Consider the following 18,997-nt stretch of genomic DNA (forward strand, 5'->3'; position numbering starts at 1 on the left):
CAAACTTTTGATGTACTGCCAAGGCTTTTTCTTTGTATATGGGTCTGCAGATTGGAGTGTCACATTGTCTTTTTTGCAAAAGCTGTACTGACAGTGCATCATTTTAGTTTCTTTAAACCAACAAGTGCATACTCTTTTTGGACTTTTATGCAGTCCTTTACAGATACCTCCTGACTGATTTGACAGCAAGTTTTATGTGACTTTCCTCCATGAGTCTTTCCAAAACATTCATCTTAGTTTTCAAGGAAACATTCCCTTTTTTATTCTTTGCTTATGTAATAAATTTTGTAATTATAATGACAGAATTGTACAAACAGATTTGGGAACAAGCACAAGTGACTCTTGGTAAGCATATAGCTTACCTGATGGACACAGAAGCACTTAGTCGGCTTGCCTGGAGTGTTCAATGCATTAAGGAGGGTTCCACACATTTTACATGGTTGGAAAAACACTAGGTTCCATCATTCCCCTTCTTCGGCTAACTGGTGGCTGTTTATGCCTGATTTAGTGACTCTAGTTTCTTGTTCTGGCCACTAGGTGGCATCTATTTTATAGGAAATGTTGAAGAATTTATATTGGAAAAAATATCTGAAAAGACTAAATTCTTTCTAGATGGTATTTTTTGTTTTTTTAACCATGTCAATTGCGAGGGAAAAGGGCAACATCAATGCAATGTTTTTCTTTTTTTTTTTTTTTGAGACGGAGTCTCGCTCTGTGTCACGTAAGCTGGAGTGCAATGGCATGATCTCGGCTCACTGCAACCTCCGCCTCCCGGGTTCAAGCTGTTCTCCTGCCTCAGCCTCCCGAATAGCTGGGATTACAGGCGCCTGACTAATTTTGTATTTTTAGTAGAGATGGGGTTTGACCACGCTAGCTAGGCTGATCTCGAACTCCTGACCTCAGGTGATCCGCTTGCGTTGGCCTCCCAAAGTGCTGGGATTACAGGCATGAGCCACCACACCTGGCCCAGTGCAATGTTTTTATGACAAAATGTAACATTTTGATCTAGCCCAGGAGTGTCCAATCTTATGGCTTCCCTGGGCCACAGTGGAAGAACAGCTGTCTTGTGCCACACATAAAATACACTAACGATAGCTGATGAGCTTAAAAAAGATTGCACAAAAAAAAAAAATCTCATAATGTTTTAAGAAAGTTTACAAATGTGTTGAGCTTCATTCAAAGCCATCCTGGGCCGCATGCAGCCTGTGGGCCGTGGATTGGACAAGCTTGATCTAGCCTGTAGATCAAGAAATTCTGGAATATTTAGAGAGAATATGGAGGTGAAAGGTTTTTTGTTCTACCTTAGGGAAAATAGAAGATAAGAAGTCTTAGAGAATCATTAAAATTGTCAACATCAAAGACTTTAGCATTATCAGAATGAGATTTTCTGGTTCAGGATGTTCTGCATCTTAGGAAATGCCTTTGGCCTGGGATGGAAATACTACTGAAAAATCCTAACTTGAAGAAGATAACTAGAAATGTAGTTTATCTCAGGTTCCAGTGACTTATAGGAAGCTGAAATACAATGGAGAATTACTGGTAATAATATATGGAAAACTGAAATCATGCATGATGTAGAAATCTTGTGCACAGTGACTGAAATTGGAGGCCGGAGAAGACACAGATTCAAACCCAGGGCCAATAAATGTTCACGAAAAAGCTAAGATGCCTTAGACATAGATTTCTATTTATTAATAATGTTATAATGAGTTTTTAAATTTTTATGTATTTATAGAGACAATGTCTTGCTTTGTTGCCAGGCCGGAGTGCAGTGGTACAATCATAATTCACTACAGCCTTGAACCCCTGGGCTTCAAGTGATCCTCCTCTCTCAGTCTCCCAAGTAGTTAGGACTACACCCGTGTGCCACCATGTCCAGCTGATACTTTTATTTTTTGTAGAGACAGGATCTTGCCATGTTGCCCAGGCTGGTCTCCAACTCCTGGGCTCAAGCAATCTTCCTGTGTAAGCCTCCCAAAGCACTGGGATTATAGGCGTAAGCCACCGTGCCTGGCTTGTGATGAGTTTTTTTTAAAGCACAGTGACTATGCTGAAGAAAACACTATTTCTTCTAGTAAATAATTAAAATAGAGTTCATTAAATTTATGTACATATATTAAGATACATATATCGATTTGTATGCTTTTACATTTAACCAACTTCTTCAGTTAGCCAACTCTGATCTGGGTCATGTTTTGTGTAAAATTTCAGTCCAGCAGCTTCCAGGATGGCTGGGGAATTACTGTAAGCAACAGACTCAGTCAACCTGCACATCAGTCAGTGCCATAGATTTCATAAATAACACGTTTCAAATATACATACCATTTAAAAGTATATTTAGGTGGTATAAGGATTAATAAGATACTAATAGAATATTATTTAATTTGTCGTAACCTTTTTGCCATTGTCTATTTTCTCAAATAATGAATTCTAAAAAATGCCAGACTTAATAGGTCTTAGGTTTTTCTTTTTCAGGCTCTGTCAACAGACTCAATAGAAAGACTCCCAGTGTATAACAAAGCTGCCTGGAAGCATTACAACACCAACCACGAGGCTGATGACTGGTGCGTCCCCAGCAGAGAACCCAAAGACATGACGACGTTCCGCAGTGCCTAGACACACTTGGGATATCGGAAAATCCAAATGTGGCTTTTGTATTAAATTTGGAAGGTATGGTGTTCAGAACTATATTATACCAAATTATTTATCGTTTTCACAAAACTATTTGAGTAGAATAAATGGAAACTGAATTCTATTTGTGCCCGTTAAACCTCCTAAAAGATGAAATTGCACCTATTTTACACTTATATTTTCACAGTTAATTGAACATATTTTTAAACAACTGTAGTTTTGGCCAACTTTTCACTTTGTGGTAGACTTCAGAAGTGTGGAAATCTTCGGGTTTCTATAGGAAACTAGTTTTTTTTTTTTTTAAGAAATACTTTCATTTATGTTTGCTAGAAACATTTTCTAAATGATAGTGATTAGCTGGTTAGCCATCTTCCTGTTATTTGGAGGAGTTCTGCCATCTTTTATTCGGTAGTGACAGCTGTAATATGGTCTTCATGTTTATCAGTGACTTGACTACAAGTAAAGCAGAAAACAGTTGCCCTGTAATCACAGAACCAGCCACCCTTCGGCGTCTACATGCATTGTCTTAGCTCTGAGGTTAATTTATCATTTTTAAATTTTATTGTAAAGAAGTGTAATGACTAGCTCTCTGTGGATCTATGCCAAAATCATGGGCCATCTGTTCTAAGTGTACTTCTGATTAATGCAAGGGGAAATTTTTATACTGAAAACAAACAAACAAACTAGCAGCTACTAAAATAGAGAAGAAATTGAGGGCAAAGTAATATGTCTCCAAAACTGAACTGATTGCTTGTTGAGATTACCTAGAAAGCTTTTGGAAAAAAATAGAGCTTTTCTGCGTCCTACTCCAGATACACTGAATCAGACTCCCTAGGGCTAGAGCCTAGAAATCTCGCTTTTTAAAATGCTTCCAAGGTAAGTCTGATGCCTACCCTAGGTTGGGAACCACTCTTTCAAAGTAAACAGTGATGACACAGCATTTGCTAAAGTAACATCTGTAGGTTTTGGTTTCCACCTATTTAAAGTCAGATTTATAGACTCGAGGAGGCAGAAACTGAATCCCACACCTGGTGCAATTAGAAGCATAATTAGAAGCAGAAGAACAAAATGCCACGTAACCAAAGCATCAGAGCCATCATTGCACGTCTTTTTTTCTTTTTTCTTTTTTTTTTTTCAAGACAGGGTCTCGCTCTTTTGCCCAGGATGGAGTACAGTGGCATGGTCAAGGCTCACTGTAGCTTCAATCTTCTGGGCTCAAGTAATCCTTCCACCTCAGCCTCCCATATAGCTGGAACTACAGTTGTGCACTACCACACCCGGCTAATTTTTTGATTTCTTGTGGAGATGAGGTCTCAGTATGTTCCCAGCGTAGTGTTGAACTCCTGAGCTCAAGAAATCCTCCTGCCTGAGTCTCTGAAAGTGCTGGGATTACAGGCGTGAGCCACCACACCTGGCCTATTGCACAAGTCTTGACAAACAAAATATATTTTCTAAAACTATCCAGATTTCATTACCAGGGAAAAGTTTGCTTAGGTTTATTACAGCAGTCCTTTGCATTTGTATGGTAATTTGTACTTTACAAATACTTTGATATATTATAACTCTATTGGTCTTTGAAACAAAGCGATACAGTGTAGGTGGTATCATTCTCTTTCTCACTCAGTGTGGCCCAGAGTTGCTCAGAATTGGAGCAGAGCCTGAGACGTATCTGCAGATCCTGTCATCAGCTGGCAAGTCCAGGAGACTGTGTCATTTAGAGACTATGTTGTTAGTTATCCCTCAAAATCTTCTAAGATGGCAGGAAATAATATTGGAAATAACATTTTAAAGTAAAAATTTTAAAGTTTAAAGAAGAGTTTTGCCACTTAAACAGGGGAGCTTTGTCTGAAAAATACATTGAGTTGAAACACTTCATCCTTGGAAGGATTATATAAGATGAACAGATGTGATAAATGTGTAGATTAGAGGGATGTGAATGGGCAGTTAGTCCAGTGCCCTCATTTAAGAGGCCAAGATCCTGATTCAGAGGAGGCATCCTTTGCCCAGAGCTGCTTAGCTAATCTGACCAAATGTTGGGAAAAATATCTCACCTAACCCACTATTCCTTAATTATGGATTTTGTGAAAAACAATAGAACATGTTAATGAGTAATTTATATTAGTTCGATGTATTACAGTTTTTTAGCTTTAAATTACAGTTTTCTTATAATGTTGAAATGTTTTAGAATCCTTTGAATCTAAGTATTTGTTTCCTAAATGAAACATTTGTACAACATTTGATGTTTTTACTTATGAAATATTCTCCTCCCCCAAGAAAATTTAAACTTTTTCTCTCTATTTAAAAGCTAAGAAATGTTTTAAAGGAAAAATGAAATTATCTTCCTTTAGCTTATTTTTAAGGTAAAACAGCTTTTTACTCTGTTATTGTGGTAATGGACAGAATATTACATACAAAAATATTCTGGGAGAGCTTTCTCCTAGTTGGTTTTAAATCACTGTGCTACCTGAAAGGTTTTTAGATTTTATAGGAGCTAATTTGTCCACCAGCATTAATGTAACACAGTGTAGTTATGAAAATATATTGAAGGACAAGAAGTGGACACGAAGTGATTTTTGTAACCTGAGCAGTTAATGAATGTGCCAACATTTTCTAGGAAGGGACAGCAAGAATATTCTGCTCTGTAGTTAAAATACTGGCTGGCTTTTGATGTCTTCATGCTTAATTGTGATCACTTTCTTGCACTGTGATGTTTTTACGTGAATATGTTGAAGTAGAAGTCTACCATATTATTTTATAAAATGTTTTCTGTATGGCAATAAACTGAAAACATGGATCAACCCTTCTTTTGAAAATAAACTGAGTCAATTTAGCCTTTTAAAAATATAGTCATCTCTTTGAAATAGAATCCTCTTCCACCATCAAGGCTCAACATTTTGTAAGCATCCAAAAAATTGGTAATTAGGGGGCTTGCACTAAATTTCACTATCTTCAGTAGAGAGGAACTGTTTGGAACTTAGATTTCCAACGTGTATATTCTAATGGAGAAAGCAAGAGGTAGAGTTTGTATGTTTGACTTACCTTAGATTTTTATTTTCCATACATACTGCAGATGATTGACTTGTTGCATAAATGAAGATCTTCTGTTGTGTGCTTTTCAAACACTGTAAATAAATTTGAAATTTGAATAACTTTCCACAGTATAACTGTAAAAAAAAAAAAGTCTTAGTTTAACCAGCATTACCCTCTGCTTGTACCAATTGAATGGCAGAACTACTATAGTCAAAAATAAATTCCTATCCTATTTTTAATTGATGGGATATAGGCAGCACAATTTCCCTTCATTGTTGAAGCTAACAAGTTCAGTAATAGAACTCCAGAGGTAAATAGCTGGGGAAACTGTTAGTTTTAAGGTCCCACTGTTGCTCTGTGAATGACTAATCAGAGGAAGCCAAAAATCAGCCAAGCAATTTCAGTTTATGTCTTTAATTGTGATGTAAGTGTGAAGTTTCTACATATGGGTAATCAGGGTTGAGTTAGGTAGTTTGCAAACATGACTTTCGCTGGAGGAACTTTTAATCATGTCTTATTAATTTCTGGTCCCAATAATTGATTTTCTTACAGTCAAACCCAATGCACTTGAAAAATAATATAATTAATACTGTGTGAAGAATTTTTTGCATGTTAAAAAAAGCAAACCACTAGTTTGCTTAGTTCTGGCATTCATAAACTACTGTACCTTCTGTTCTATTGACATGTTTGGAAAAAAGAATTGAACATATGTACCACCCCCCTCTTTCTAGAGTCTCCACAGTTCTTTAGCAATTGCTAACCATAGGTTTTTAATAGCAAAAGACAAGATTGTCAGTTTTTGGTGCAAAACTCTACTCTTTTTGGTTGACTTGGAAAAGCTGTTGTTTATATTGGGAATTGTGACAGCTGTCTTTTACTTTGTTAAATTAGCAATTATTTAGCAAAAATACAGAGTTTCACCCCAGTAAAATAAACTTCCACGTGAGAGTTGTGTTCATTCAAGGGTTATTTTTTGAGAGTGGAAGTACATTTCCTGCATTTGTCACAGATAATATCAGAAATTTTGTTGTTTTGATTAAAATGTTGCCATCTACTTATAAGTTAAAAATGCTGAGAAGGTTTTTTTTGGAAACAGTTTATGAGGCCAGGACATTTTTAAGTTTGACTCAAATATAAAAAGCCACAGTATTCTTGCCATGGTTTTGTACTTAGATGTCTCTCATTATGGGATTCAGAATGTGACAGTTATAGTACTACATGAAAATAATATAGACTTCTACAGTTACAGTATTGCATGAAAATACAGTATGGTATGAAATTATTTGTCCAAAACTGTACTCCAGAAATGGAGCCCATATGATTATATAACTATAAAATAGGATGGGACAGAGAAAAATATGTCTGTATTACAGTATAAACATATCTGGTTTAATATGAACTATTTCTTTTCATCTCTTTACTCTCAGTATCTCCATAATGTCCAGTATGTAGTAGGCACCTGTAATTGTGAAGCAGCCTCGTTGTCTGGGGGTAAATACCAAGGTTCTTGGTCTCATGGCCAAGGAGATCGAGGTCGCAGACACACACAGTTTGGAGCAGGAGTTTAATAGGCAAAAGGAAAGAACAGCTCTGTTACAGAGAGGGGTTCCGAGCAGGTTGCCAAGTTGTAGTAAAAATGTCAGGGTTTTTATAAATGGGCTAGTGAGGAGGGGGCTTATGAGGAGGGGATGTCTTATCCTCCTAGGGTCCGAGGACGCTTTAGTTGGGACCAGGTATGCTATCTGTACAGAGCATAGCTTTTTATCAGCTCTTATCCCATTCCTTGACCACATAGGCTCTTAGACTCTTAGTCTATGTTTCTCTGTCCAGCTTATCTGGAAGGGAGAGTTTCTCTGTCTGTTCCCATACATCTTGCAGCTGCAGGCATTCCCCCAGTCTGCTTTTAGCTTCCTTATCTTAGTGCCCCTAAAGGGAAAGGAATGTGCTTATTAAGGGCCACTGTTTTACTGGGGTTAACTGCATGAGGTCAAAAAGAGAGCTATATTTGAGCTGCTGTTTGTTAAAAGAAAAGTTTTCTGCCGGGGACTCGCTTTACCCTGTCTACCTAAATTCTTTCTGCCTTCTATAACAATTGTATGCTCAGTAAATACATAAGGAATAATGAACTTAATAACATTTTTTTTCCATTCTCAAAATGATACTTAAATGACTCAGTACAACAAAGAAACTGAGTAGTAACCAGTACAAAACTAGCAAAAGGATGAAATACACAAGAAAATGAGAGAATTTAAGAGGAGTAGCAAAACAGCACTGCTAAAGTTACGGGTTTATTTTAAAGTTTAAAATAGAAGTAAACAAGCAAAGACACTGATAATGGTTAGGCTTTCTGTCCCCACTGCACAAATCTCATCTTGAATTATAATCTCCACATGTTAAGGGAGAGACCAGATGAAAGTAATTGGATCGTGGGGGTGGTTTCTCCCATGCTGTTCTCATGATAGTTCCCATGAGATCTGATGGTTTTATAAGTATTTGGTAGTTCCTCCTGCATTCATTCTTCCTGCTGCCCTGTGAAGAGGTGCCTTCCACCATGATTGTGAGTTTCTGGAGGCTTCTGCAGCCTTGCGGAACTGTGAGTCAATCCTTTTTATTATAAATTACCCCGTCTCGGGCAGTTCTTTATAGCAGTATGGGGATGGACTAATACTCGCTGGGTTAGCTGGGGTAGGTAAAGCCACAGCTGTGGCAGCAACCAGCTAGTGGGTGTCCTTTGATGGAGGCTTTGCAGGCTGCAGCAGAAGGGACCCTTCAGATAAACCTCCAGTTAGGAAAGGAAAAGGCCCAAATAAACAGTATTTAGATTTTTTTTTAAAGGACATAACTACCAATAGAGATTTAAAATAATCATAAGAATACCATTAACTTTATGATGAAAATTTTGTAAGTGGAAAAGAAATGGATATATTTCTAGGAAAACAGTAGAAGATCCATCTAAGATTTTGACAATTTAAATCAACCACTAAGGAAATGGAATCAGTAATCACAAGTCCACCTCGCCAAAAGACAATTTTTGAAAGATGAATGTTACCAAAACATCAAGAAACTGATAATTCCTGTCTTACAGAAACTTTGAAATGAGAGAAAGCTACCCAACCCATTTCAGAAAGTTAGTGAAATCTCAAAGCTACACTTGAGCAAAGACTGTGAAATATTAATAGACCAATCTTGTTTATGAACATAGATGGAAAAATTGCTGATGAAATATTGGCACATTGAGTGTAGCAGTGCATAAAATATTGTATCATGAGCAAAAGGAGAATCTTTCCCAGGAACAGGAGGATGTTTTAATAAAAATATGTAATTTACCTCTCTACAGATTAAAGGAGAAAAACTATATGATCACATCAACAGAAACAGGAAATTCAGTTTCTTTGGGGGATAGTTGTAATTAAAAGTGCTTAACTCACTTATATAAGCCATTAGTGGATGTTACAATAAACCTTGTATAGTGTCAGATGTAAGACAGACATACTGGAATTGTCTATGAGGTTGGATCCATGGGCCTGCCATGGAAAATTCGTTGAGTAATATGTCCAAGGCGTCACCATTTGCCAGGCGTTGCAAGTATCACCATTTGCAAGGTGTTAACAAAAAGTTACCTGCCTATGGATTCTCCTTTCTAACTCTGACCTACTATTTTGGAGCATAGAGGAAAGAAACGTCTTATGTTTCTGGGTTTGGGTAAACATTAGACTTATAAAAGGGCCTAGGGTTTTTTTGTTTGGTAAACCATTGCCTTTCCTGCTTTGGTGTGGCAAATCTTCCTTTGGAGAAAAAGGTCCCTTTCATCTTAAAACCAACTCTCAGTGACCAACAAAAGCAACAAATAGGAACAACCACCAATTAAGAACCATCAGGTGATGCCTCATTTGCTGTGGTGCACAGCTGAACTTGATTGTTGCTCTTGGATCAGGGTTGGCTTGATAAGGACTCACTTAACCAATGGAAAGTAAGGTTAAATCTTTGTAAGCAATGCTCCTGATGCGAATCACCTGGAGATCTTGAGCAAATGCAGACTGGTTCAGCAGATCTGGAGTGGGGCCTGAGATTCTGCATTTCTAACAAGTTTCCTGGTGATATTAATGCTGCTGGTCTGTGAGCCGTACTTTGAGTAGCAAAGGACTAAAGGTTGTGAGATAAACTGCTTTTAGCAGCTCAAAGGGCCAGCTGGAAAGACAGAGCAAATGGCGAGACAGATCTGGTAATCTGATTCTTAGAGTACTTAAAAAAGATAAGAAGGATCTATTCCTGATATCCAGGGTACTTGGTGGATGTGTCCATGACCTCGAGATCGAAAACCCATTAGTTAATCTTTGTGAAATCTGAATTTTAAGGATCTTACCCAGTGAACATATAACTAGTGGAAATCCTGATAATTGGCTAATGCAAGGAAGTGATACCCATGTGTAATGCTTATCTTTGTATCCATTTCATGGGGAAGGTCATGGAAGACGACAGCAAACTTGAGTAGTTAATGAGAGCTTCACTAATGTTGTCTGCTCCAGGCAATAAGTGAAGTCTCTGGCAGTGGGAAGCATGGACCCAAGACCGAAAGCTCTGGCACTTTATAGCAGTGGTGGGGGGTAGATAGGACTTAGTGTGGCCCCTTAAAGAGCAAGGTCCAAGTGATTTTCTCTGGTGAATGTCGATGTGGATCTAGTCTCCAGGGTTAGATCCAGGCAGGTAACATCAAAGTCAGTTGGTAAGACCTCTTATGCCTGTGAATGGAAAGCCCTGATAAAACTTCATTATTAATGTTCTGCATTAATTTAGCAGATGACTATAGTCATTTCACATAATCTAATACATGAATGTCCTGTATGGGTGACTGCTGAGGGTTTAACAAAGGAGAGTCCATTTATATTTGGCTGGTAAGATCGATGCTTCTGTCACTACTGATGGGCAAGGATATTAACATCAATATCTAAAAAAATTCTGAGATTTGGATTGTGATGTGTTAAATTTCTAGACCAATTTGAGGAGAATTTAACAATAGCTTTTCAGTTTATGAACATGGCGTATATCTTTTTTTGGGGGGGTGAGGACAGAGTCTTGCTCTGAGATCACCCAGGCTGGAGTTTAGTAGCATGATCTTGGCTCACTGCAACCTCTGCCTCCTGAGTTGAAGCAATTCTCCTGCCTCAGCCTCCCCAGTAGCTGGGATTACAGGCAAGCGCCATCACGCCTGACTAATTTTTGTATTTTTAGCAGAGACAGGGTGTCGCCACCTCAAGGGATCCACCTGCCTTGGCCTCCCAAAGTGCTGGGAGTTATAGGCGTGAGTCACCGTACCCGGCCAGACATAGCATATATCTTCCTTTACATAGATTGCCTTTGATTTCTTTCATTGTTATTTTGTAGTTTTCAGCTTACAGATTCCGTGCATATTTTGTTAGACTTAAATCTAAGTATTTGCTTTTTTTTAACTTACAAATTTTTTTTAAAAAACGTTTTTCCTTTCCAATGTTCATTGCTAATACATTTCACGTTTGAATCTCCAGTTCAGAAAAATCATGGCCTCTGGAGTTTTACTGAGGACTAGAGATAGCTAAGTAACATAGTTCCACCTTATTCACTTGGTCTTTGATGTGGTGTCCTTAATTGAGTAAATGGCAGTATGTCCAATGGCAACACCATGAACTTGACTTTGCCCTCTTGTCTAGCCCTCTCCATTTCAGCAGTAAAATTTCACTGGCCCAGTCCAGGGCTGCTTGAGTGTTACTGTTTTGTGCCACAATATGATGTGGCCAGACTACTTTTCTAGTTTCGAGATTATTTTGGAGCTTTATATTTGGTATGTTCTTATCCAAGTATCATTAGGTGCATTGATCTCTGATGCCCTTTTCTTTCTTATCTTCCAAATGGCAGGCAGTAAGTGGCTTATTAAGCAAGTATAAGATTCAAGATCTCAGCCCCAAAGATACATTTGTAGATGCCAGGCTTAACATTCCTGAGGCTCTCAGAGAAAACTTTTCCCTCTATAGACTCCCCATTTTAAGAAGGAGGCACAGGGCTTGGTTGGCCCATTTAGTTAGTGACACACCTATATTACTCTCCTTGGCATCTTACCCCAGCCCATCCATTGGGTTGTGTCAGTCTTTTATTTCTAAGTGAGGATCCAGTCAACAGGAGGCACAAGAGAGAGAACCAAATACCATAATGCCTCCTTCTATTCCACTATGAACAGTCAAGGACACTGGAGGCCTCTGGGTGGGACACATAGGTGTTCAAGAGCCTCTGAGCTTAAAGATATGTGAGTGGAGCTAACTAGACTGTCCAGGTTTGGTCTACACTGTAATTTTTTTTTTTTTTTTTTTTGGAGGCAGAGTCTTGCTCTTTTGCCCAGGCCAGAGTGTAGTGGCGTGATCTCAGCTCAGTGCAACCTCTGCTTCCTGGGTTCAAGTGATTCTCCTGCCTCAGCCTCCAAGTAGCTGGGACTACAGGTGCCTGCCACCATGCGCAGCTAATTTTTGTATTTTTAGTAGAGACGGGGTTTCACCGTGTTGGCCAGGCTGGTCTCGAACTCCGGAGCTCAAGTGATCCTCCTGCCTTGGCCTCCCAAAGTGTTGGGATAGCAGGCATGAACCACCGTGCTCAGCCTCTCTGTAAATCTTGAGTCGGCACTGAGCTCATGAAAGCTGTGCTGAATGGGTTTCTTTAGATTTTCATTTTCATGTTTGCCCCATTTATGCTAATATTAATTATTGGAAAATAATTCACCTACTTTGCTTCTCTCTGACCAACATAGGGGCAGGATCTGTGGAAAGACATTTACCACCTGTTTGAAAAGGTCAGCGTGCTGATATTCACTAACTACTACCCCCACAACTCCCCCTCCCCAAAACCTGATAGAGCTATAATTTCTGCAGTCCAATCACTATTCTTCCCAAACTCCATGAGCCAGATTTTATACATACTTTGCGTGACCATAAAACTCTGTGCTATTATAGATATAAAACCATTTAATTTTATAGATACCTTCAATGGTGGCATCACTGGGTCCTCTCTTGGATAGCATAGTCCTATGACTAAATGGGTCAGTCGTTGATCAGGCTTCATGAGAATATGATCGCTGGGTGAAATATACAGCTAATTTAACAACAAATGACTGTCCTAATTCTGGAGACCTGGGAAGTATTGATAAGAGTATAGTGATCATAAGCAGACATTGGGTGCTTTAGCAAAGCCAATTTGCCTGCATCCTCTGGAAGGTAAAGATCTCCTCTCTCTTAGAACTTAAACTCTTGGCATCCACAGAAGGCTAGGAGGATGTAATGAATACTTACCATTTTTGTGGAAGCCCACAACCTTTCGAATGGCCTTTCTATACTTTAGTGAACCTCCATGTTATGAACCTTACTTCCTCAAGTCTCTTTTGCTGCTAGGAGGCAGACAGTAACTTCGGTAATTAGAAACATCTGCACTCAGCAACATGAAGCACAAGTTCTGTGCAGTTGTCCATATGCTGTCATGAGTTTTGCCATATGTATCATCTGGCTTTCAGAGGACCTTTCATGGTTGTCAGGTTAAGTTCCTGATACAGAAGTGGCATCGGTGCTGGTGTTAATGGCTGCAGTAAAGTCAGCTTCCTAGATTTTAGTGCTCTGTGGTAGCAGAGAGAATGGTGGTAGTTTATTTTTTCTTTCCTTTTTTTTAAAAGAAAAAAAACGTTTTTCCTGTTGAAGTTCACATGACCTACAACTAACCATTTTAAAGTGTGATTCAGTGGCATTCAGTACATCCACAATGTGCAATCACCACCTCTGTCTAGTTCCAAAACATTTTTATCACCCTAAAAGGAAACCTTGCACCCATTAAACAGTGGTAGTTTCTCTATCATGCCACTTTTGTAGCATGCTTTGGGGTCTTATTCCTGGAATCTTTCTCTACAGTGGTATGATTATATAAGGGTGGAAATATAAAAGAGTAAGCCTTTAGAAACAGTTTGTGTCTAAATTAGCTCTCAGGCATATTGTCTTCAAAGGAATGTTTTAAACCAGCCAAAGACTAACATCAACATGCTTACATTTTGAGTCCAAAATTAAAATCCAAAATAGCCAAGCATGGTGGCTCACGCCTATAATCCCAACTACTCCAGAGGCTGAGGTGTGATAGAATTTCTTGAACCTAGGAGTTCCAGGCTGCAGTGAGCTATGATTGTGCTGCTGCACTCCAGCCTGGGTGACAGAGCGAGGTTGCTTCTAAAACAAAAATTTGAAATAGTAAGTGCTTTGATTTTTTTTAAATATAGAATCAAACAATTGTGAAAATATAATTGGCTAAGTTTCATATACAGTTCTTTCTAAAACTCCTTCTGTTCTCTAAGATTCTGTTCTCTAAGATGTAGTTTGAACCAGCCAAGGATGATGGCTTCAACATGTCTCCAGTTGTTTTGCCACTCCAGGGCCTGACTCAAACCAAAATAAGACTTGCTGTTACCCTGAGACAAGCCAACTCTCATTGCTTTAGCAACCACTACGGCTACAGGTTGTTGCATCATGCCAAGCTCTGTGTTCTTTCTAACTAGTAGAATGGAGTGGGATGGTATCGTGATGGTGAACCCAAAACAATGGTACTAGGAAGGAGGTTGGCCAAACTCAGAGTGGAGGCTGACCCTGTATCTGGTTGTAGCAGAGTCGGTCCTAGGGGAACAGGCTCAGCAGCAGCAAGGATGCAAGGACCAGAAGGCAGCAGGGGAAGGAAAAGGAGCAGGGGATAGGGGAACTTTAGGAGCAGAGTAGTGTTGATAACTGGCATCTGGAACCTACAGTTTCCAGTTCAGAGCAGTACACCATACTCAGTGTATACTTACACTCCAAGACATTTCCTGGGCAGTGATCTAGAAATGATTTTTAAAAGGAGCTGTGTTTGAGTGTTAGACTGTAGTTATCCAAGCAGTATCAGATAGTGTGCAGTTTTTGTAGTAAAAGGTAAAAATCTGAATAATAAAGTTTATTAATAACAGTTTTAGTTAATACTTGACTGACATTGAGACTCTTGATGCAAAAAGGTAAGTAGAAGAGAAGGCTGTAAACTCAAGACCATCATACCCTGTGGGGAATTTACAATCTAAATATAACAAACATATAGAGTGAGATAGGAAAAAAGAAATGGATGATAATGATATTGCTGGTACTAAAGTCTATTTAGGAAATGGAAATATATAGCAAGAGGAGTCAGCTACTTGGGCATTGATCAAAGAAAAATATATAGAAGGAAAGAAAGGTCGTTTTAGTTTATAACATTTTCCTTCCGATTCTAGGTGATTATATAGCTAGTTTACTCTTCCACTCCCAAGATTCTGGGGTATTTTGGCTAATGTTATTTGCAATGTCCATAAACTCAGAAGAAGTTAGTATTAACGGGGATATGAAAGAACCTCCAGTTATTATGCAAGAAATTTTAAATTTCCATCATGTTAAATTGTACAACTGTTTATCATTCACTCTGCTGTAAGTCTATGTGAAACCAAATCCATGGATTTACCAATGGCCATTTTATCACCTTCAAACTATCTTTTATTTTTTTGAATTGTATCTCTTTCCTTATTCCATTTTCTTCTGATTAAAATCCTTCATGTTCTCCTGCATCATATGTCACTCATTTCTGTGTGAGCCACCTAGACCCTCTGAGAAAAAATTCAAAGCTACCCACTGTATGATTGTTCATTCACTGAACATGTATTTTTTGAGTGCCTACTGCATACTAAGCATTATGAAAGGCACTGAAATGGAAAAGACTAAGACATCCACCATCCACAGATGGGCTTTTGTAGGTCCTGGAATTGAATTTGTCTTGTCTTTCCCCTGTCATTTAACAGCCACTCAGGACGTTGGTAATTGGATATTTTCATAAACCACATTAAATTGTATAATTCTGAATTTCTATAATGGAAAATCATTATAAAGTCCCAAATCAATGAAGATAAACTTACTACATTATGCAAAACTAAAAATATGCTTGACTTAGAAGCTTTATTTTCTAAGGAGACAGTTAATAATGGACACTTTTGAAATAGCACACTAAATGCCCTTTTAGTTTCCAATCAGCAGATAGCAGCACTTGATTCCAATTCAAAGAGAAAGTTAGGATGGTGTTCTGTGTGAATGCTATCTACGACAAGGACACTCAACTTCCAGAAAATGATTGTTAAGTGGAAATTGGGCACATTCTAATTGGAGATTGTCTGGTTTGTCTTAGAAAGGGGAGCGCTGCTGTACATTGGTCAGGTACATTTAATTAAGGTAAAAAGACAGCTTTTCCTCCTCATCAGTGTAAACAACTGGACTTCTTCCTGTTAAGTATCATATTAAACACAATCTGAAATTTTACTTACTATAAAGAAAATAAGATTTTATGCTTTTTTGATTAACTTTTCTCAGGTGCATTCTAAGTGAAGTGAATTTGATTTATTGCAATCGGAGTATTACTGCTGCAGGCACAAAGCTATCCACTGCACTCAATAAAATAAAGACCACACAGAAGAAATTATTAGAGTCCAAACAACCCAAAGAAGTGGAAGGAAATGCTCTGAGGAAGGAAATGCGGACACTAGTTTCTAAAACGGACATGCGTGTTTCCTTAAGTGTACATCATCATTAGAACGCATGATTATCCTGCTGTTTGTACTTGCAGTATTGTCCCAAAAGTAAACTCAATTATCCATCTGGCAAATGCAGTAGATGGGCCCTATGCTAAACCTGTAATTGTTGACAACTGCAGAAAAAGTATTCACTACTTTTTTTGTTTTTTTTTGTTTTTTTTGAGATGGAGTCTCTTTCTGTTACCAGGCTGGAGTGCAGTGGTGTGATCTCAGCTCACTGCAACCTCTGCCTCCTAGGTTCAAATGATTCTCGTGCCTCAGCCTCCCGAGTAGCTGGGACTACAAGTGCCCGCCACCACACCTGGCTAATTTTTGTATTTTTAGTAGAGACAGGGTTTCACCATGTTGGTCTGGCTGGTCTCAAACTCCTGACCTCAAGTGATCTGCCTGCCTCAGCCTCCCAAGGTGCTGGGATTACAGGCGTGAGCCTCTGCACCCAGCCAGCATTCACTTTTAATCTGTAATATTCTAGCTGAATTATGTCTTGTTCATCTAGTATATCCTTTGCTGTGAATTCTATAATATAGGATTTCAGGTTTATGTCCACTCAACAGTGGCTTTTCTTGGTTTATCTTCTCCAAAATGTATCTACTGCATGAATCATCCCTCTTGTTCTACAGTCACTATTTGAAAAATAGGTATCCAGTATGTTTAGGCACTGCCTGCCCCTACGATGCCTCTCAGAGCTCTGAGCATGGGCACACCGGATCTCTTTGCAGGGCCAGCACCAGCCACCATGGTGGGGGGGCTCCTCCCTGTGCCTAGGTTTTTGAAACACCGCATCTTTTCTTTTGTTCTCCAGTCCTGGGTGGGACTGAAAAATTATTTTCCTGTAGTTATTAATCTTTGGGTTACCTCACAATTACCTTTTGGTTTTTCAGTTTTGTATTATCTGTGTTATCAATTTCCTACATCAAATTATCTCTATTTAATTTTTTTCTTTTTTCTTTGAGATGGAATCTCACTCTCTTGCCCAGGCTGGAGTGCAGTGGTGCAGTCTCAGCTCACTGCAACCTCTGCCTCCCAGGTTCAAGCGATTCTCCTGCCTCAGCCTGCCAAGTAGCTGAGATTACAGGCGCCTGTCACCACGCCCGGCTAATTTTTGTATTTTCAGTACAGATGGGGTTTCACCATGTTGGCCAGGCTGGTCTCAAACTCCTGACCTCAGGTGATCCACCCTCCTCGGCCTCCCATAGTGGCTGGGATTACAGGCGTGAGCCACTGCACCCAGCCTCTTTTTAAAATTCTTAATTTCTGTTTTCCTAATTTGATTAATACAGCTGTAAAAATAGCAAACGTGTATCTAAAGTGTTATTTCAGTGGCAAAGGAAGGTTTTTATTTTGTAGAATTTATGTGTGATTTTAAAGTGAAATATTTGTTTGGATCTTGGGGTTTTGGTAGCGTATAAAGCCAATAAAATCAGAGACTTAGGGCTACAGAAGGGAAGAAATCCTCAACATCACATTCAGCAATGGTTTAGATTCATGAACAAGTTGATAGTCAAATCCTGAGTATAAAATACTTTGCATTCTATCAACTTCTCAAATTACTAGTAAGAACTTCATATTTTATGTGATTCTCTCATTGACTGTTTTCATCTTTTCCTTACATAAAACCAGGAGCAAAAACCTCAAAAGTACCAGAAATCAACCAGGATGAAATAATGTGCATAGTCCTTTAACCACTAAATAAATTGAATTTGTAATTTTAAAACTTCAAAAAAGGAATCTCCAGACCCACTAGGTGTCACTGAAGAATTCTATCAAACATTTTAAAAAAATTACCAGTTTCATACATTAAGTATGTAAAAAAAAATTAATGTTAGTTTTACACAATCTTTTCCAGAAAATAGAACAGGAGGGAAACACTTCCCAACTCATAAGACTAGTTTTACCGTGATGCCAAAACCAAACACAATACAAAAAAGAAAACTACAGATTAATCTTTCTCATGAACTTAGAGGCAAAACTCCTCCCAAAATGTTAAATCCAATAATGTATAACAAGAAGTACGTGTCATGACCAAATGTGATTTATCCCATCTAAGTAAGGATGGTTCAAGATTCAAAAATCAATTAGTGTAATCATAGAAACAGGCTGAAGAAGAGAAATCATATGATAATATCAACTGACATAGAAGAAGCATTTGACAAAATTCACATCTATTCAAAATAGCCAGTGGTCCCCACGTTGGGATCTGATAGTGCTGACTCCCCTCAGCCACCTTTTCCCATCTTTGATACTCCCTGATGTAAGAATAATGCTTTTTCATATCTCATCTTGTAAATCAGTGAGTCAGAATTCAAAAGAAATACATGGCTAGAAATGGAATAAATCAAACACATATTTACCATATCATAATTATCAAAGCCACAATTTTAAAAGTTGTTTTCTCACAGAGAAGAGTATTTCTCTAAATATATAATGTAGTTGGAAAATTCATAATTACTCCTATGGTACACACTTTATTGGCCTAAGCTAGTAAAGACCATTTCTCTTCCCAAGATCCACCGTTATACATTAACATTTGAATGAATATTTTCATTATACAGCCAAGATAGCAATTCCCAGATCCAACGCTAATGCACTTCCTGGCTAAAGCTGAAACTCTGAAGAGCAATTAACTAATTCCTGAGTTAATACTGTTTAGACATAAGCCTCTAGAACTAAGTGAGCTAATGTATGTACAATGCTTAGCACATTTCCTGCATA

The 18,997-nt window shown here is 38.4% G+C and overlaps 1 protein-coding gene across 11 annotated transcripts in view; it reads left to right on the forward strand.

Annotated features, from left to right (window-relative positions):
- PDK1 (pyruvate dehydrogenase kinase 1) overlaps positions 1-18,997 on the forward strand; it is a 117,533-nt gene that overhangs the window by 38,390 nt on the left and 60,146 nt on the right. For 8 of the 11 annotated variants that reach the window (XR_008677361.2, XR_010129616.1, XR_008677360.2 and 5 more), the window contains one exon: positions 2,476-2,670. Coding sequence is in view for 3 of the 11 variants with exons in the window: in XM_004032799.5 (XP_004032847.2) it covers positions 2,476-2,616 (141 nt within the window). In the remaining 8 variants the exon portion in view is untranslated. Of the gene's footprint in view, positions 1-2,475; positions 5,474-18,997 lie in introns of those variants that run through there. The other 3 variants (XM_004032799.5, XM_004032800.5, XM_055379177.2) reach the window with 1 other exon arrangement.

Source organism: Gorilla gorilla, chromosome 11 (genome assembly GCF_029281585.2).
Source record: "Gorilla gorilla gorilla isolate KB3781 chromosome 11, NHGRI_mGorGor1-v2.1_pri, whole genome shotgun sequence".
Classification (NCBI taxonomy): Eukaryota; Metazoa; Chordata; class Mammalia; order Primates; family Hominidae; genus Gorilla; species Gorilla gorilla.